The 21926-nt window shown below is 37.2% G+C and overlaps 1 protein-coding gene across 2 annotated transcripts in view; it reads left to right on the top strand.

Annotated features, from left to right (window-relative positions):
* The window catches only part of LOC6045669 (protein O-mannosyl-transferase TMTC2), a 503026-nt gene that overhangs the window by 440457 nt on the left and 40643 nt on the right, over window positions 1-21926 (top strand). For both annotated transcript variants that reach the window (XM_038252440.1, XM_038252441.1), the window contains exon 8: window positions 18360-18604. In XM_038252440.1, coding sequence (XP_038108368.1) covers window positions 18360-18604 — 245 coding nt within the window. The remainder of the gene's footprint in view (window positions 1-18359; window positions 18605-21926) is intronic.

Below are 21926 nucleotides of genomic sequence, written 5' to 3' on the forward strand. Positions count from 1 at the left end.
ACTTTTTACAAAAAATCATATCTCCGCGCCATTTTATCCGATTTCAGCTAACCTAGACGCAAAAGAAAGGTGATTAGTTTGGCTATTTGGGAAAAATAGTAAGAAGTTTCAAAAATCTAGCTTAACATTTGAAAAGGTCGTATGAAAACTAAAAATGCTGTTTTGAAGGTCTCGGAACCAAAGGGCCTATGTCTGAAAATATTTTTATCAGATTTCTCGGAAAATTTCACAAAATATATCAAAAAATAGTGAAGTTATGTTTTCAATACTCTGAGATACGATTTTTTGAAAATAAAAACTGGGTTTTTAGACGCGCCACGCTCAAAAATGGGAAAATGACGAAAACGGCAAAAAACAACTTTTTTCACTAAAACTGCGATAACTTGAAAATTTCAGCGATGACCTATACATGTAAGAGTACCAAAATTTTTGTAATTAAATTTATTTATTTATTATACGCAAATTGACGTAGTTCTGGTCTTCCACTATCCACATCCAGTCTCCGCCATTACAGCATACTGTCCACTGCCCTGATGCTCCCTCCCCGATCCCCGGCTTTTATTCTAACTACTGATGAAAAGTTAAATCATAGTTGAGAAAAGGTCAATGCGGATGGAGAGCAAATCGAGCTCAGTATCCCCTCACAAAGACTGGTAGTAAGTGTTAAAAAGATAGTGAAAATTTTGAAAAAAGGCAAGAAGAAAAATGAAAAGATAGTATGTCAATGCGGATGGATCGATGATCCCCTCACAAGGACATAAAATGGACAGGTGGTAGGGAGAGCAAGAATCTGAGATTGAGTTTCTGATATAAAATAAAAAGGAACGTGCTCACCGGCTTCACAATCATCTTCTTGCTACCTTCTGCTATTCGTGCTTGAATCCGAGCAGCAAGTCCAACTTCCAGCAGCCCCGCAACCGAATGAATCCACGATCGTCCGCCTTTGTTCTTGAGAGATTTCTTCAATCGACGTTGGAGAACTTGAATGTAAACGACGACCTTGTTCAGCGTCTTGGTTTGGAAACTTATATGGACAAACTAATGATGCAAAATGGCTTCTTTGGGCATACCGAAGGCAACAACAAAGTTTTAGCCAGATTAAAAAAAAAAACAAAATTTAAGACAATCGAAAGACAAATAAGACCAATTTCGTATAGAATTGCTCATCTATAAACTTAGTTACACTCTGAAATTGCTTCCTCTAAAAACTTTCTGAATTAGTATCCATTCAAATTTAAATGTTCCACGGAACAAGTCCTTATTTGCTATTCCAACTTCTGTTGCATTTGTGATGAGCAAACAATCCCTGGAAAGGTTTCCTCCAGGCAAGATTCAACACACGACATCATCAAGACGTAAACTTGCACTCCGTTGTCGGTCGGAGCACAACACACAGTCACCGTCAACCAGGGCGTAGAGGGGGGGTCCCATCCATGGAAGATAGACCACGATATGAATATATTATTATCAAATTCAGAGAACGTCTCTTGTCGCCTGTCACTTTGAATGACAAAGTTCCTCTTCGTCGAGTCGACGCGACCGGGCAGGGTCGCGTCTAGACGGCGCAAGCCAGCCAGTTCAGCTGGTTCATCGACCAACACCAAACAAGTCCGGGTCCGGACTCTTCCGGAATCCGACAGCGCAGAAAATGGAAGCTGAAGCTTGAAGAGAAAGAGAGTGCCGCCCAACCCAGTCAGTGATTTCTTCTTCTACGCCGCTGCTGTCGCCGGCCGAGATTGATGCTTCGAAATTTATCACCCATCCGGAACGGAACGATCCGTCGGAATAATGCTGCGCGGGAGGATGTGCAATCTGAGGGGGAGGAGGTTGGAGGGGCCATAAAAATCACTCGACCACGCATCGTTGCCAACCGTTTTACGGGGAAGTACCGATGCCATTAAACATGGACATCTCGTTGAAAATGGGTCGTCAGTTTTGTTGTTTTGAACGTAGTTGTTGAAGCATTATTTTATACAAATTTTCTGATAAATTTTGTGCTTTCTGCGAGTGAGAGTGAGTGTTCAAAGTTCATGGTATTTACAAAAAAAAGTATTTTGTAGGGATGTGGTGTCGGATAGCTTTTGGGAAGACTTCAACTCCAACTCCGACTACAACTCCGACTCCGACTTCGACTTCTGATTAGTGACTCCGACATGTTTATATTCAAAAGCTGAATTCATTGACACGAAGTCAAACAAAATTAATTTAAATTTGATCAGCTACCTCTCACAAATCTAATATGTTTCTCCTATCACTTGACCGCATCCCAATTTATAGCAAAATCATGCCATCACTTTTCTGCCTGATGCTTCTGCGTGACTAGCTCTTTGTACTCTGTTCCAATAAAATTCGGTGACCACAAAATTGACCTGCCGCACAAACAATTTCGTTTTATTACCCGAATTTAATTTGCTTCTTTGTCGAGCCAGCTCCGAAACAAGCTTCAGGACCAACACAAAAAAAAGAACTTCTAAGCCAAAAGCTCACCAAAGAACACATCAAACAGGACGTCGAAAATGGAAACATTTTGCTGAAAATAGAACTCGCACAAAAAAAAAGACGAAAAGTAGAATATTAGACGGACTCACTCTGCTATCTACGGGGACGAGGTCATCGGCAAACAACAACCTGCAGGACGACCAACCGTGCCAGGACACACACACACGGGCAGGAGCCTTTGTCGCAGAGAAGAAAATAAAAATGGCACACGGGAAAACCCACACACACAAACACAAACGGTCATACAGGAAACATCAGGAAAATATAAATGATTTTTCCTCTCCATTACTCCCAATTTTGTGAAATAGATGATAATTCAACTTTGCTGCCCACGCTAGGTGGTGGCAGAAGTCACTTGGCCAACCCGTGTCCTGCGCTCTGAAAGGGGGGGGGGAGGAGGGATCTTCCGGGACATGTGCTACCGTGCGAGTCAGTTTGTACAGCAGAGCAACGGAGTTGACCCTTAACTGTTCAATTTTTATTGCGTTTTGTTGGGTTTTATTTTATTTTAGAGTATTGACTCTTTAAGGGTTAAGGGACCCCCCCTATGTTTGGGAGGCAGGATGGGAAGCTCCACAAGCAATTCGATTGTCGCTTCCAGTGATTCGTTCCGGCATGCGACCCCCCTCCAGCTTGCTGGCTGGCAGATATATCGATGAGGGTGGGAAGGATTTTTTTTTTTCTTCAAAGGTACTACCGACTACAGTATGTTAAGGTGCCGAGAGAGTTGCTTTGTTCTGTGGGCTACAACTAACGTGGTCTGTCAGCAGATACTGTGCTGGCAGTTCGAGCAGACATACTTTCGCAAATAGTTTCAGTTTATCTGCTGCTGGTTTATGATCATTTCTGGTTGGGATGTGCTTCAAATGAAGCAGACTGGAATGCTTGGTTGAATTTAAAATGCTTAACATTTGTTGAAATTACTTTATTTCAACCCTAATATTTGATTTTAGGATAAAAACAACATTTTTTGTTTGCTATGTATTCAGATCTGTTAACACGATGTATTTTATCGGGCTTATTATAATAATAAATCACATGTCCGATTAATTGCACCATGACAGAAGGGTCCTTTCCAAAAATTTTGAGGAAGTAAATCTTAACATTTTGTCAAGTGTTCTAATGCAACTTTTTTTGATGATCTATTCAAAAAAATAACGGTTTTCTTGCTTACTTTGAAATTGATGCTGAATGAACTGATTAGAGTTTAGGAGCGAGTTTTTCACCAATATATTACAGGTCAAACATGAAATCAATATCTTTGCTATCTTCTTTTTTCATCAAAGTGCTACTCTGATACTAATTTATTTGCCTAATTATAAATATGATAGAAAATTTTAGTTGAAACCCAACTTTTTATTCATAGAGATTATTTTTGTTTTATATTGCCTCTACTCAACTCAGTTTGTGTGGAAAATATGTCTCTGGAACAAGTTCTGGCAATAAAATTATACATTTGAGTGCATTACAAACACAAATACCGGAAACGGTTGTAAATGATAGAATTAAAATTTATTTCAGAAATGTATAAATTATACGTTAGGTAAAAAAAAGTTTAAATAAGCCCAATTTTTATTAATATTTTCTAGCTAAAAATATAAATATACTGTTTTATTCCATCAAAAAAACTATTGTGAGGAGAACGAAAATTTTCCACATTTTACGATAATTTTTTTCTACTGAAAATACTTTATGTTTGAACTCATTTTTGAAATCAGTTTTATTTAATTATAAACAATGTAACAAATGAACTTAAAACAACTTCTTGAGATATTTTGCACATTTCTCTACAGAGCTCGGTATGACTATATTTATTTTGAATCGTTATTTTCGTTCTACAATAAAACCTCCAACCAATCAATATCACCCCGGCCATCAAAGACATCCTGGTTTACGGTAATCAAATCAATCAATTTATACATGCGAAAAGAGGTGTATTTCACTAATTTGCAGTCTAAAACGGTGATGAGATAGAAATGACAAATTGATTTTTATTTTAAATTGTACGCGATTTGAAAAAAAAAAACGTATTTTTCATCGAAAAAACACTTTAAAAAGTTTTGAAACTCTGCCCTTTTCCGTATCTCGACTGTAAATTTTTTTGAAACATGTCATTTTATGGGAAATTCAATGTACTTTTGAGGGGAAATTCAATGTGACTTGAAATGGTATTTTTTTCATTTAAAACAATTTTTATCATTTTAAAATTTCGCGTTTTTTATAATTTTGCAGGTTTTTTTAGAGTGTAATAATGTTGTACAAAGTTGTAGAGCAGACAATTACAAAAATTTTGATATAATACATATTGCAACCATTTCTAGACTTAAGAAAATAAATAAATGTCCAATAATCGAGGGTTTCCTGAAGCATTTATAACATACCAGTCTGCCGAATAATTGCTCAAATTATTGGGTGAAAATAATAATTTACATTAATTACTTGAATACTTTAATTACGTTATATATTTACTAACAAAATATTGTTTATTTTTTGAATTTTTTTGAATTAAATATACTTTATTGAATCTTTCTTATAATAATTACATTTGGTTTACATAATAAGTGGTCAGCTGTGGCTCTTCAGCTTTAGTTTGCTTTTCGTGATTAAAACACTGTTCATTTTCTTAACTTTAAAAGTATATGATTTATCATTTTTGTAACACTAGGTACAATGAGGAAAAAAAATTTTAAGAAAACATAACCTAACCTAAAACTAACTTAATCTTACCATAAACTAAACCAATCCTTGAATCAAGGGGTATTCAGATATAGCACATTTTTCCCTGAATTTCAAACATTTTTCTTGAATCTTCTGATCCAACATTTTTACTTCTGCTAATTCATGAACCTCACTTGATCTTGTCCAGCCAGGAACATTCAAAACCATTTTGAGTACCTTGTTTTGGACACGCTGGAGCTTCAATTTATGAGTTCTAGCGCAACACTCCCAAACAGGTACTGCATACTCAATAACGGGGTAAATTATTTGTTTGTAAACTGCTAGCTTATTTTTCAAAGATAGCTTTGATTTTCTGTTAATTAAAGGATACAAACACCTGATGAGAATGCTGCACTTGTTCAATATTTTATCTACATGCTGCCGAAACAATAGTTTCGAGTCAAGTATGAGACCTAAATAGACAACTTCCTTTGACCAGGGTATCGAAACATCATTCATTTTATCAAAACATCATCCTTTGGGGCAAATCTGGCCGATTTGGAAAGTGGAAAAATGATGGTTTGAGTTTTGGCTGCATTTATGCGAATTTTCCAGTCGCCAAAGTATTCGGAAAGAACGTCAAGACCCTTCTGAAGACGGCCAACTAAATATCTGGTTATTTTACCCTTATAAATAACGGCAGTGTCATCAGCAAAAAGTGACAACACACCATTACCAGGAAGAGTAGGCAAATCAGATGTAAAAATATTGTACAGAAGTGGGCCAAGAATACTTCCTTGGGGAACCCCAGCATCAATGTTGAATAATCCAGAAGCAATCCCATTCAGAAAAACCCTGAACGATCTCTCCGAAAGATAGTGCTGGATAATTTTGATAAGATACATTGGAAAACCGTATAAATACAGTTTATGTATCAAACCATCATGCCAAACATTGTCAAAAGCCTTCTCAACATCCAACAAAGCCATAGCAGTTGATTTAGACTCAAGCTTGTTCTGCTTGATGATTTTAGTTACTCTCGTAAGCTGATGAGCAGTATTATGCCCTTTCGGAAGCCAAACTGCTCATTCAAAATTATATTATTATCGTTGGTAAAATCCAAAAGCCTTGAATAGATGACCTTCTCAAAGAGTTTGGACAGACTACTCAAAAGACTAATGGGACGATAACTTGTTGGCGATGTTGGATCTTTTGAGGCTTCAAAATTGGTATGACTTTGCCCAGTTTCCAATTGGTGGGGAAGTAACCAAGTTGCAAACATTTATTGAAAATATTGGCTAGATGTTGAAAGAACTGATCACTCTGTTTTTTCAACACTAGATTAAAATGTTATCAAAGCCTGGAGCTTTCATATTTTTCATTTGTTTAACTGCAACTTTGACTTCCTCACCAGAAACATGGGAATCTGCAGGAAATTCAAAGGTAGAGTCATTGATTGTTGAAATACTATTGGCAACTGATGTTTCTTTACGGCTGGTCATGGAAGCGCCAAGATTATGTGAACTAACAAAATGAAGCCCAAGTGCATTTGCCTTTTCCTCGGATGTAATCAAAGGAGAATCCTCAACAATAAGAGGAGGAATAGGCTTTGGTTTGTTTTTAAGAACTTTTGAAAGTTTCCAAAATGGTTTTGAATAATTCCCAAGCTGGCTTACATGTTTTGAAAATTCTTGATTTCTGATATTGTCAAGTCGGTCTTGTATGATTTTGTTCAAATTGTTCACTGAAATCTTTTGTCATAGTCCCCAGTCCGTTGATATTGTCTCCTATAAACATTCCTAAGTCTAATCAAGTGTTTAGTATCTACGTCAATATCAGTTACCTTAAAATTAACAGGAACCTCCCGAACGTTGGCAGCCTCTGCTTGGTTGATAGCCTGCTGGATCACCTCCAGCGAACGATCAATATCAGCAGAAGTTTCCGGGTGTTGATCATAGTCGATGTTGCTGTCTACCACTTGCTGAAACTGCTGCCAGTCAACGTTGTGGTAATCTTTCCGGGTTGGTTGCCGCTGCGGAGTAACGGAAGCTCCAACCTCCACAACCACCGGATAGTGATCAGAACTCAACTCTTCAAACACCTCAGGATGAGCCACGTTCTCAGCCATATTGGTAATGAAGAAGTCGATGATTGAGTGATTCCCAGACCGAGCCACCCTCGTTGGACGATCCGGACTCACAACGTTGTAGTATCCGTTTTGCAGATCGTTGTGCAGAATCACTCCGTTCCGATTCCTCCTGCTGTTGCCCCAAACTTCATGCTTCGCGTTGAGGTCACCAGCGATGATGTACTTTGCGCTCCGCCGTGTCAGCTTCTGGATATCGCTCTTCAGTTTTGCTGCTGAACCATCTCTGGAATTCACCTGACGTGGGCAGTATGCAGCAATGAAGAGTACTGGGCCAACCGAAGTGGGAATTTCCACCCCAACGGCCTCGATGATGTCCAGCTTGAAGTGTGGCAGCCGGCGTGGCTTGAGATCACGATGAACAGCGACAAGCACACCTCCTCCTCCAGAGGTGGTCCTATCGAGCTGCGTCGCGATCTTGTAGTTTTGCAGATAAACTTTTTCACCGGGCTTCAGATGAGTTTCCGTGATGGCAGCTACGTCGATCTCCTTCTCGCGAAGAAAATCCACCAGCTCTAAGTTCTTCCTCCTAATGGAGCAAGCGTTCCAATTCAGCAGCTTGAGGGACCTACGATCCATACTGGATGACGAACGAGGTCAGCACTTCAATCTGCTGGGTCTTGGTTTTGCATCCACGCAGTGCAGCGGACATCTGTTTGAAAATATTGAGGAGTTCGGTTGAGGTGTAAAGATCATTACCATTTTCCTCAACTGCTGGTTCTTGGGTTGGTCTTGGCTCCTGGCTGAAGCCCGGTGGTGGCGGTCTCGGCTCCTGGCTGGAACCCGGCCGTGGATGATTCATCTCAGCTCTCTTCCTGGGATCCAACGGCAACGGTGCCAAGTTCGGGACCTGGCGTCGCGGTTGAAGAGGTGGAAAATTTTGCTCCACCAGGGCTGGAGGAGTTCTACGACGCTGAGGCTGATTCTTCGTCGATGCTTGCTGCCGAATTTTCACGAACTCAGCTCTCTTGGGGCACTTTCGGTCGGTTGACGAGTGCTCACCGTTGCAGTTGAGGCACTTCACCAGCGAATCTTGGATGCACTGGGATGTGATGTGCGCATCGGTACCACATTTGGCGCAACGACGCTTCAGGTGGCAGTTCTTACCTCCGTGCCCGAAGCCCAGGCAGTTGAAGCATTGTGTGACGTCACGATGCACTGGTCGGTATCGCTCCCACGACACGATAATGTTGAAAACCGCTCGAATTGCCTTCAGCTCAGGAAGCGTCGTCGATCCCTTAGCCAAATGCAGCAGGTAGAGCTGGTCACGGTACTTGATGTCTTTGTTGCGTCGGCTCATTTTGTGCACGGCCAACACATCCAGTTTCAAAACTTTTAGCTCGGCAGCTAATTCCTCCACTGGCATGTCGTACAGACCTCTGACGACGATTTTGAACGGCTTATCCATGACGACATCATGGGTAAAGTACTCCGCCTCGTTTTCGGTCAAGTAATCCTTGACCAGTTGATAGTGCTGCCTGGATTGCACCAGCACCTTAAATCCGTCCTGACACAGACGAATGTTGCCTTGGACTTTCCCAGACTTGATGAGTTCAACCAGCCCCGCACGAAAGTCGATCGTTGCTGCTGATTGCCTCACATAAAAAGGAGGCAGTTTCTCCTTTCGCTGTTTCACTTCATTCTCCTTTGCTTCCGCTACCTGGTCCTCGTCAGGCAGTCCAGCAAACTTGTTGTTCTTCAATAGCTGCTCCTCGTGCGACGAAGAGTTCTCCTCCTCCTCATCCATCGGTACAGTACCGTCGCTCTTTTTCGTCTTTTTGCTGTTCGATGTCACTTCCAAAAGCACCTTCCTTTTGGAAATTCCCGGTTTTTGGCCATCAGTTGAGGCCTCAACCTTCCTTTTGGAAATTCCCACTTTTTTGCCTGCTTGAGCCGCAGGTAGGGCAATATTGCCGGCGTTTTGCGCCGGGACGCGACGAGTCATGTTGATTCAGACAACCTTCACCAACGAATGCTCGGATAACAATGACGAAATATTGTTTAATATTGGATGCTTCAAAGTATTTAATTTAATGGCTCTAATCGCACGGTGGGTAAGAAGGGGATTATTATGCAACTTGCATGCACCTCAGAAATTCTTCCTGGAGGTTGTTGGGGGGACTATTCTGAGTCAGAAAAATCAACTTCCAAAATATTCTGTCGGTGAAAACTGATTTTATCTCGATTTGAAGTTAAAAAACCTAATATATCATTTAAAAACTAAAAAAATACGTCTAAAAACTTGGTCTATCTCTGGACAAAGATGTACATTTTCATCTAGATATCAATTTTTAGTTCACAAATTATATTCCTGACATAGTACACCTTAAATCAATCCATTACTTGAGTCCCAGCGTCATCAGGAGGTGTAAAATAATGTTCTTTCTAAAAAAATATTTTCAATTTGCTCTGGTAAATAAACTGTCATGTCTGAATTCAAAAACTAATATTGTAGCATTGTTGCAAACGAAATGAAGAACAATTTTGCAGAAAAAAGTTTGACATTTTATCCATTTACAGTAAAGTTATGTCTATTTTAGTGGGAAAATTTCTGCCAATTTTCAAAATTCTTCAATATTTATCACATTCCTGTTATAAACAGCTACTATGATCATACTCAGAAGGATGTAACAAAAATATAATTTGGCGGTCATTCAGAAGCTGGTTACGGTGGGAATACTGAGCTCAACTTCCAAATATGAGCTTGATTGAATTTAACAGGAGCTGACGTTTTGCATTTGAATTTTTAATGAGATTTAACCCGTAGAAAACACTTTTTTCAAAAATGTAGATTTTTTAGTCACTTTGGCCACTGAAGCGTTCATTTTCAACATCATTGGCGTGTAGGACAGATCCTTGCGGATGTTTTGACCTATCGAAGTTTTGAACAAAATGAAATGGCGCGACGCTTATCTTTTCTGCTGAGACGTTTTTCTAAAAAAAAAAACAAAATTTTGAAGGCCTGTACAGAGCTCCAGAGTGCTTCAATTCAATGTTCTATATACCAAAACATCTGCAAGGATCTGTCCTACACGCCAATGATGTTGAAAATGAACGCTTCAGTGGCCAAAGTGACTAAAAATCTACATTTTTGAAAAAAAGTCTTTTCTACGGGGGTAATTCTCCGCCAACTCACACAGCAGTTGCCCCGACCCCTCTTCGATTTGCGTGAAACTTTGTCCTAAGGGGTAACTTTTGTCCCTGATCACGAATCCGAGGTCCGTTTTTTGATATCTCGTGACGGAGGGGCGGTACGACCCCTTCCATTTTTGAACATGTGAAAAAAGAGGTGTTTTTCAACAATTTGCAGCCTGAAACGGTGATGAGATAGAAATTTGGTGTCAAAGGACTTTTGTGTAAAATTAGACGCCCGATTTGATGGCGTACTCAGAATTCGAATAAACGTATTTTCATCGAAAAACACTAAAAAGTTTTAAAATTCTCCCATTTTCCGTTACTCGACTGTAAAAATTTTAGAACATGTCATTTTATGGGAAATTTAATGTACTTTTCGAATCTACATTGTCCCAGAAGGGTCATTTTTTCATTTAGAACAAAATTTTTCATTTTAAAATTTCGTGTTTTTTCTAACTTTGCAGGGTTATTTTTTAGAGTGTAACAATGTTGTAGAGCAGACAATTACAAAAATTTTGATAAATAGACATAAGGGGTTTGCTTATAAACATCACGAGTTATCGCGATTTTACGAAAAAAAGTTTTGAAAAAGTTGGTCGTCATCGATCATGGCCATTCATGGTCACCCGCGACAGACACGGACGACGAAACAAAGAGAAACGCAAAAAGTAACTTTTTCAAAACTTTATTTCGTAAAATCGAGATAAGTCGTGATGTTTATAAGCAAACCCTTATGTCTATATATCAAAATTTTGTAATTGTCTGCTCTACAACTTTGTAGAACATTGTTACACTCTAAAAATAACCCTGCAAAGTTAGAAAAACACGAAATTTTAAAATGAAAAATTTTGTTCTAAATGAAAAATGACCCTTCTGGGACAATGTAGATTCGAAAAGTACATTAAATTTCCCATAAAATGACATGTTCTAAAATTTTTTACAGTCGAGTAACGGAAAATGGGAGAATTTTTAAAACTTTTTTAGTGTTTTTTTCGATGAAAAATACGTTTATTCGGAATTCTGAGTACGCCATCGAATTGGGCGTCTAATTTTACATAAAAGTCCCTTTGACACCAAATTTCTATCTCATCACCGTTTCAGGCTGCAAATTGTTGAAAAACACCTCTTTTTTCGCATGTTCAAAAATGGAAGGGGTCGTACCGCCGCTCCGTCACGAGATATCAAAAAACGGACCTCGGTTTCGTGATCAGGGACAAAAGTTACCCCTTAGGACAAAGTTTCACGAAAATCGAAGAGGGGTCGGGGCAACTTTTCCCGATTTCGTGTGAGTTGGTAGAGAATTACCCACGGGTTAAATCTCATTAAAAATTCAAATGCAAAACGTCAGCTCCTGTTAAGTTCAATCAAGCTCATATTTGGAATTTGAGCTCAGTATTCCCACCATAACCAGCTTCTGAACGACCGCCAAATTATATTTTTGTTACATCCTTCTGAGTATGATCATAGTAGCTGTTTATAACAGGAATGTGATAAATATTGAAGAATTTTGAAAATTGGCAGAAATTTTCCCACTAAAATAGACATAAATTTACTGTAAATGGATAAAATGTCAAACTTTTTTCTGCAAAATTGTTCTTCATTTCGTTTGCAACAATGCTACAATATTAGTTTTTGAATTCAGACATGACAGTTTATTTACCAGAGCAAATTGAAAATATTTTTTTAGAAATAACATTATTTTACACCTCCTGATGACGCTGGGACTCAAGTAATGGATTGATTTAAGGTGTACTATGTCAGGAATATAATTTGTGAACTAAAAATTGATATCTAGATGAAAATGTACATCTTTGTCCAGAGATAGACCGAGTTTTTAGACGTATTTTATAGTTTTTAGGTGATATATTAGGTTTTTTTAACTTCAAATCGAGATAAAATCAGTTTTCACCGACAGAATATTTTGGGAGTTGATATTTCTGACTCAGAATAGTCCCCCCAACAACCTCCAGGAAGAATTTCTGAGGTGCATGCAAGTTGCATAATAATCCCCTTCTTACCCACCGTGATATCGAAGAATTACAATGAAATTGCTTGAAAATTGCTCACCCGAAAACTCTTTTAAATTAAACTATGAAAAAAAAATCTGAAATGCAAGAGAATGACTAAAAGCTTTAATTTAAGTCCGAAGTTTCAAACTGTGCAAGTTAAATTTTGCTCAACAAATAAGGATTTTGTTATTAATACTATTATTGTTTAAAGAAAGAGTTTCAAGTTTTTACATTGGAAAATAACCAAAAGCTTCCGACAAATCTTAATTTGAAAAATGAGGACAAATTTACAATTTACCAAAATTGAAACTTGTGAACAAAAAACTTGAAATTTTGAATCACTTGTCATGGTTTTTACAGTGCATTGAAAAAAGTGTTATTTAATACATTATTTACTTTTACGGTATTGTACAACAAAATTAGAAAAAAATGGTATTGTTTACTGGTTAAAAATTAATATCAACGCAGTAAAATGAATTTAAAACTGTTTTAAGGTGAATGCAAGTCAAATTTCATTGACAATTCAAAGATAAAAAAAACCGCTCTGGATTTTCGGGCCAAACATTTTTATAGATCATTTCTAATTACAAATTGGAATTATGCTTTATAATTTCGTTTAAGAATATTTTCGTTTTCTTTTTTTGGCAAAAAATATGTTTTTTCTAAAATTGTAAATTACCAGTTGTTATGAGAAACTAACTTTCAGTAAAAGATCCAAATTTTAAAAAAATGTAAAATTTAAGCTGGAAAAACCCAAACTGTGGAAAAACAGCAATTTTAACATGATTTTTATCAAAGTTTCTGAATATTAGTCGATTTTAATTGCGTACAAGATAAAAATTATATTTAAATTTTGAGGAAATATTTAAGGCCCATGCAAATATTTAAAAAAGTTTTTGTCCCTCGGCCCTGGCCGAGGTCAAGGAGGGGGCAAAAAAATAAAAAAATATAAAAATTTAAATAACAAGCCATAGTCTACACATTTAAATGAAAAATGTGTTTTAAAATGCATTTTACACTTGTTCAGTTGTTTTGCAATCATTAGTTTTCAAAAAATCTAAGATCTGACAAAAACAAAAATTGTATCGAAAAAAAAGATTTTGCATCGAAAATTTTCAAAAAATCTTAAGATTTTTTAATAAACCCAAACATGCTAAAAATGATTTAAAACGCAGAAGAATGTATTTTAATTTGATTTCAGCTGGTTGCACTTGAATTTTCATTGAAATTTTGAAGTTTATTGTAAAAATATTTTTTTTGCCCCCTGATTTTTCGGGCCAATTTTGAAAGGGGGGTGATAAAAACTTTTAAAAATATTTGTACCAGCCTAAAAAAAACTGTGTTTGTTTAAAACATTGTAAAATTGTATTTGAATCATTTTTAACATTGAAACTGTGTCTTCAAAACATCGAACTATGAAAACATAATAGCTTATTTTGAATGCTTTAAAAATCATTTTTTGTTATCTCCGCTCTTCAAAAATATTTTTTTGGTTTGTCTGTCAATTTCTGAAGATGGTGATAAAAATATTAAGTCATAGCCATTTTAAATTTTATTTAAAAATAAACTTTAAATTGGCTATAACTTCAAAACTGTGCTAATCAAGATTAATTTGAATAAATTTTTTCAAATTAGTTAAATTTTATTGATAAAGAAAAACAAGGAAAAATTTGAATTTTGAATCAATTTTAGCTTATTGAAACATTTTTTCTGGGTAATAAATCATGACATTTCCATATGTTATTAATCAGCATCACTAATCAACATGACAAAATAATTTTAAAATTATTTGAAATAAGTTTGTTGTGTTCATATGGAACTCAAATATAATTAATGATGACACCGTGCAACCAGAATTTGTCTATAAAAACTAGAAATCCCAAGTAACATTTTTTTCCAGGAATTCTACAAGAGCTTTTCAAGATAGCTACAGCATAGCAGTTTGGACCGCGGTAGGATAAAATTCTCTTCAAAACTTCTTCAGGAGTTTGGAAGAGTACTTGAAGAAAGTTTTATCCTACCGCGGTCCAAACTGCTATGCTGTAGCTATCTTGAAGAGCTCTTGTAGAACTCTTGGAAAAAATGTTACTTGGGATAACAAAAGTTTGACTATCTAGGATATCATCAATTTTTCACTCCAGCACTAACTCCAATTATAGGTCCCCGAAAACACTCGACTCTACCGACTCCGACTCCAGCTCCTGCTTCACAGCCCTGCAGAGAACTAATAAAACTAACGCTTACTAACTATACTTAAATATTTTCAAACGGTTGACCTGACAATTTTCAGTATTTATCTAATATAAAAAAACACATAAACATTCCCAAAATTTTTGATTGAAACAACTTGGTTTATTTTTCTAATGATTCTACTGATTTTCTTCACAGACAAAAGTAAAAATTTTATTTTTTTGTAATTGCGACTTTTTATAATCATTATTTTTTGATCTTGTATGGCTCAGCTACGTTTGAATTTTTCCTATCATTCTGCTATGGCAAAATTATCCACATATCATCACAAAATATAACAGTGCTAAATAGTTTATTTAGCACTCATTTGAGTGCTGAAAAGTTTAACCCTCAACCGTGCAACCGTTTCACTGAAAAATTCTATTCTAAGGGTTTTTCGGAATTGCAGAAAATGGTTTATGCAACTAGTTTCAAGCACTTTTTATACGACCCGTGCTGGAAAATCATCATAAACCACTATCAAAGTAAAAAAATACATTCCAATCCTGAAAATCTAGGTCAAACCCTCCAGCCGTAAACAAAGGCCCTCCACACTACAAACTGTACAAGGGCTTAAAAACTGTTACACAATTGCTACAGATGTCAGGCGGCGCAATAAAAAAACCAGTAAAGAGTGAAAATCCTGGGAAAAATCGTCTTCCCCCTTACGGCAACAGATTAATGCACAGCAGACTCAATTTGCACTTCAGAACGGGGTTCTCCCTTTCTCTCGTTTGATGTCGGCCAGAGATTCCCATGCTCATCTCTCGAGATCCCGTTGCCTCCTTCAGTGGCAACATTTACCGTCGAGTACCAACATCGTTCCCAGCAGCCATGGTTCAAACATTAAATCAAGAAAACGATGATGACGAAGGTGATGATTTGCATAAATATTCTACCTGGTCCCCCCTTCACTCTGTGGGGGGGTGGGGAACCTAACAAGTCATACATTCATAATGAAAACAGGCCTTTCTTTCTTCCCCACCCAGGGGTGCTTCCATGCATCCTGCTACTTCTGAACCACTTTTATAAGGATGAACCTGGCTGTACACCAGAAGATGAGAGATTTTCGCCCCCCCTTTCTCTTTTATCCTAGTTGTCTCCCCATGCATCCCAGAATATAAAAAAACGTCCTGGTTCTGGCTTCATTGGACGTGCAGGATTTTCCCTCCAAAAGAATTATGAATGAAAAAAGGAAGAAAAGCTCTGAAAAGGATCCCCTTTCCCTTACTTTTTTTGTTGCTTTTACGTTCATAACGTGTACTCATCGAGATGTAATGACTTTGCCCGTTTCATATTTCATAGTAATTATGATTACACCTCTTTGACGTGTCGAGATGGAAAGCTTTTTTGTTGTGAGAGTTTCTCTTTGAAATGGTGAACACTGGTGCTGCTCACTTTTTGTCCTGTTTAGTAGTGTAATGAAAACGGGTAGAAGAGTATTTTGGCATACAACAAAAGTCGACGTTAAACTTGTTACATTTTGAGTGAGTTGAGTTGAGTTGAGTTGAGTTGAGTTGAGTTGAGTTGAGTTGAGTTGAGTTGAGTTGAGTTGAGTTGAGTTGAGTTGAGTTGAGTTGAGTTGAGTTGAGTTGAGTTGAGTTGAGTTGAGTTGAGTTGAGTTGAGCTGAGCTGAGCTGAGCTGAGTTGAGCTGAGCTTGAGCTGAGCTGAGTTGAGCTGAGCTGAGCTGAGCTGAGCTTGAGCTGAGCTGAGTTGAGTTGAGCTGAGTTGAGTTGAGCTGAGCTGAGCTGAGCTTGAGTTGAGTTGAGTTGAGTTGAGTTGAGTTGAGCTGAGCTGAGTTGAGCTGAGTTGAGCTGAGTTGAGTTGAGTTGAGCTGAGTTGAGCTGAGCTGAGTTGAGCTGAGCTGAGCTGAGTTGAGCTGAGCTGGAGTTGAGCTGAGCTGAGCTGGAGCTGAGCTGAGCTGAGCTGAGTTGAGCTGAGCTTGAGCTGAGCTGAGCTGAGCTGAGCTGAGTTGAGCTGAGTTGAGTTGAGTTGAGCTGAGCTGGAGCTGAGCTTGAGTTGAGTTGGTTGAGCTGAGTTGAGCTGAGTTGAGCTGAGTTGAGTTGAGCTTGAGCTGAGTTGAGCTTGAGAGTTGAGCTGAGCTGAGTTGAGTTGAGCTGAGTTGAGTTGAGCTTGAGTTGAGTTGAGCTGAGTTGAGTTGAGCTTGAGTTGAGTGAGCTGAGTTGAGCTGAGTTGAGTTGAGCTTGAGTTGAGCTGAGTTGAGTTGAGCTGAGCTTGAGTTGAGTTGAGCTGAGCTGAGTTGAGTTGAGTTGAGCTGAGTTGAGTTGAGTTGAGTTGAGTTGAGTTGAGTTGAGTTGAGTTGAGTTGAGTTGAGTTGAGTTGAGTTGAGTTGAGTTGAGTTGAGTTGAGTTGAGTTGAGTTGAGTTGAGTTGAGTTGAGTTGAGTTGAGTTGAGTTGAGTTGATAACTGGATGTTTTAGCAAACCATAGAAACACTCCACATCGAGTTTAGCTTATGGCTGAAAGTTTTTAAAAACTGTTTTCCAAGAAATCTTCAAAAACTCCACGCGCACTCAAGTCGTCGAGTGTACCTTGCGTTGATGGACGTCCCTAAGGGTGGGGGGAACGAAAATGAGTCCCCGTCACGTGGACATCACACAGAGTGAGTGGTTTTTTTTACGCTGCGCTTTTCGCTCATCATAAAAATCACGTTAAAAGGTTTTTATTTTTTCTTGTCAGTAACCACTTGCACCACCACCACAACAACCTTCACCCACCCTTCATCATGCTGTTGTCTATCTTTCATGTTACATGGGAAAAGACGCACACACACATACTAACACAGCAAGAAAAAAGTGCTCGAGTTTACTTAGTGTCCTCTTTTCCCCTAAGGCCCCTCCTGAGTGCTTCTTCTCCCATAGACGTTTGTCCGATTATGAGAGTTCTCGTGTCGTCCCCCCGATGCTGCTGACCTAAGAGCCTCTCGGTTTGGTTGACAAGTCGACAGTTAGTAGCAACAGCAGCTCCTGCCTGTCCGCAAGAGCTAAGGGAGGAAACTTTTTAAGCACAAACCAGCAACGTGAGGGGCATAAAGTGCAGTCCAATTATCTGTGGATTACGGAAGAACCTCTTTCGTCGCAACGCACATGCACTAAACTGGGTCTGGTTTTAAGGGGGGAGGTAGGATGTTAGGGAAAGAAAAAAATACAGAATTTTGAGAAAATAGAGAAAACTTAAAAAAAAAATTGGAGACTTTTTCCAAAAAAATGATGGTCAAAAATTCATAAATTAAAAAAAACTTGGAACATAAAATTCGACTAACTTCTTCCCATAGTTCCAAAACGGCATCTCCTGGACAACATTCCTTATTTTCATTCCAGCCAAGTTGAAGTGGCCTCCTTTTTTTTCATTTTGCTTGCGGGCAAATTCTTGCAAAATACTTGAGCTCCTCCAGCCTGTGCGCGCACGTCTAACGTCCAACACACAGAAAAACTTGAAAATGAGGAAAAACCCGGAAAACCTCAAGAAGATTAAAAGGCTTATCGTTTACGACGGTAAACCGAACGAGAAGAAGAGCAAAAATTCCACTCGTCAGCCCCACTTGAGTCTGCCTGCCCACCCTGCCCTTAATACGCTTATCGTCGACGTAACACTCGCGTCCTAGAAATTAACTCAAATAAGGCTAATTTTCTTCATTTTTTTCCACCTATTTCTACTTTCAGTGGCCTACCTCAACCTGGGCACGTCGCTGATCGCCCTCGGGCGCTGCCAGGAGGCGGCCACCGTCCTGCACGAGGGCTCCAAGCTGGACGGCACGGGACTGCGCGATCGGGCAGCCCACGACAACGCCCGGATCGGGGCGCTACTGCAGCTCGGCAACCTGTACGCCGACCAGGGCAAACTCCAGCGAGCGCTGGCCGTGTACCGAGAGGCGCTGCACATCCTGCCCGATCGCTACCCGCCACAGGTGAGTTGAAACGGATGGTTTTCTCCTGGGAGTTTTAGCAAACGGAAATCGTGGTTGTTCCAATCGAACTTTTTTTCGCAAAATATTCACCAGCTGTTAGGAAATTGATTTCAAAATCTTGATATAACCACTCACTACTAAAGTATCTAACGATGGTAGCTTTCAACGTCTGCTTTAAACTTGTTTTTCGCACCCCCTTGCCATCCTCTTCTAGCCACTGTTGAGTATTGGAAAACCGGCAGTGTTGGTTGCTAACTTGGTTAAGCATTTTAACACGTTTACACTGTTGCACTTGGTTGCAATGCCCTGAATGGAATGCAGTTGAAAAAAATATAAAATAATTATTGTAATTGTAATTGTATTATAATATGATATAAACAATAAAAATCTTCAATAAATTATCTCAATATAAACAAACCATTGACAAACTTGACATTTATTTTATATTAAATCATTTCTAAAACAACTTTAATCACGAGCATAATGCACTTATGATGGCTTCCTCACTCCTTACTAGGAATGGGACAAAATCAATTCTGAATTAATTGACACTTCAGGAGTATTCCAGATTTGAAATTAACCCGTAAAAAATGTTATTTCATTTAATAATATTGAATTTGATGACACTTATTAAAATATTAGTTTTTTTTACTATTTTCAAATTATTGAACAAGCTTAAAAACTTTGAGCTTTATTTATTTACGGAATAGTGATTGAAGTGCATAATGTCTAAATACAGTTTTTTGGCATTTTCTCTTAAACACTCTGAAACACTCTGAAACTTTCTAAAACAATTATCGTAGACCTACCTTCATGTGTACATTATACATATCTTGAGTTTTAATTCTACAAAGTTAGAAAAAACACTAAATTATAAAATGAAAATTTTAAATGAAAAAATGACCCTTCCGGGTCATTATAGATTCGAAAAGAACATTAAATTTCCCTTAAAATGGCATGTTCCAAAAAAATTTACTGTCGAGTAACGGAAAATGCCAGAGTTTTTAAAAATTGTTAAATACCTTTTTTTCGGAATTCTGAGTACGCCATCAAATTGGGCGTCTAATTTTACATAAAAGTTTCTTTGACATCAAATTTCTATCTCATCACCGTTTCAGGCTGCAAATTATTGAAAAAAACACCTCTTTTTTCGCATGCTCAAAAATGGAAGGGGTCGTACCGCCCCTCCGTCACGAGATATCAAAAAACGCACCTCGGATTCGTGATCAGGGACAAAATTTACCCAAATCGAAGAGGGGTCTGGTCAACTTTTCCCGATTTCGTGTTAGTTGGTAGAGAATTACCCATATGAAAGTTTTGAACATTTTTTCTATGGGACGAAATTTCGCTTATTTCAATCTTGTTTTGTTCTAAGTCCACGTGGACATGATTGATGGTTCAAATCATATAATTTCTTATGAGAAATGATGCAGATAACATTTCCTGAAGAACGCAAAATGATTGGAAATAAGGGAAAAAGTTATGAAGTTTTTATTGGAATTTATGAAATTTACTGTTAAAATTGTGCACCCGCTTACCCAAAAACCCATTTTTTTAAATTAAATTTGGTGTTTTAAAGAATTCTCTTTTAAGAAATGTTTCTGGGTTCATTGAGCATCCAAATCACTACAGAAAATTGTAATTGGTTGAGTTTTTTTTAAGTTATTTATAATTATATTAGATTTAAATTGAATCAATAATTTGTGTGTGTTTAGGGTATCAAATGTACGTTTCCATTTTTTTCACATTTTTATTAGTCACATTAAAACTTACCGGATATCTCGAACTTATTTTGAGGGCTGATGATAATATTGGAATGTAAAAAGATTAAAAAAATGGTGGTTTAGTTTATTAAAATAATAAATTTATTGTATATTTATTTGTTTCAAATTTGGCAGCCAATTTTTTTTCATTCAAAGCTCTGTTATTTCAGATCAATTTAGTAGATTTGCATACATTTAAACTTGTGACTGATCTATACACAAAATGTATAACATAAAAAATTGAAAATATAGTAAAATAATTCAATTTTATTTGCCGAAATGGATACAAAAATTAACAGAAGGCATAGAAATAGAAGCCCTGTGATTTTATCTAAACTGCAGATCTCAATCAGATAAACATTTATCATGTGGACCATGTACTCACAAAAAAACTATGAAAATATAGCGAAAACGGTACATTTTATAACCAAAATACAACATAATATGTTGATTCGGATAAAATCCCAAAATTAAAAAGAATAACTTAAAGTTGAGCATAAACCCAACTAATTACACTTTTTCGTTGTGATTTGTTTACTCAATGGGCCCAGAAACATTTCTCGAAAGAGAATTCATCAAAACACAAATTCAATTTAAAAACATTGCGGTTTTTGGGAAAGTGGGTGCACAATTTTAATCAGTAAATTTTATAAATTCCAATAAAGACTTCATAACTTTTTTCTTCTATTTCCAATCGTTTTGTGTGCTTCAAGAAAAATGTTTCCTGCCTCATTTTCCATAAGAATTGAAATGATTTGAACCATAAATCATGTCCACGTAGACTTAGAACAAAACAACATTAAAATAAGCGAAATTTCGTCCCATAGGAAATATGTTCAAAATCTTCAAATGATGATAACTTTAATTATTCCCGACCAAAGATTTTCGTTCACACCGCAAATGAAAGGGGATGTTCCAAACTTTCATATGTATTAAATGATTTTTGTGCTATTTCTCAAGAAATACTACCCCCAAAAATGACCCCGTGGCCTTGATTTAACCAAATTTTTAATCAATAATTTTTCAATAATATTTTTTGTAAATTTGTTACAAACAAATCAAACCTTTTTCAATGTCTATCTTACCAATCATTACAAGAATAGCTAAAAAAAAATCTAACATCCAACATTTGTCGTCTGTAACAAACCTATTATTGATTTTCCTATGATTTTTTAAAAGCATTTTTATATTCAGTTAGATATACTTTGAATAATACTAAAATTCGAATGAAATCAATCAGCTATATTCTAAAAAAAAAATTGAAAATCTTATAACAAAAAAATTGTTTCATTGAGCAGATTGTAAAATCAAATTAGTATTGTATAATAATATAAAATTAGAGAAGACAACAAAATTGATAATTATGAATGCGAATGGATGTGGTAATTACAAAGAGAAAATGCTTAAATGCTTATCTCATATATTTTTTTTTTATATAAAATCCAAACATATTATTAACAGTACCTCCCAAATCGGGACCCATATCGGAAACCAGAGCCGGTTCGATCCGATGGTTAGTCGTTTACACTTTGGCCGCCATGTTAAAGGACAGGGGAAAG

Source organism: Culex quinquefasciatus, chromosome 2 (genome assembly GCF_015732765.1).
Source record: "Culex quinquefasciatus strain JHB chromosome 2, VPISU_Cqui_1.0_pri_paternal, whole genome shotgun sequence".
NCBI lineage: Eukaryota > Metazoa > Arthropoda > Insecta > Diptera > Culicidae > Culex > Culex quinquefasciatus.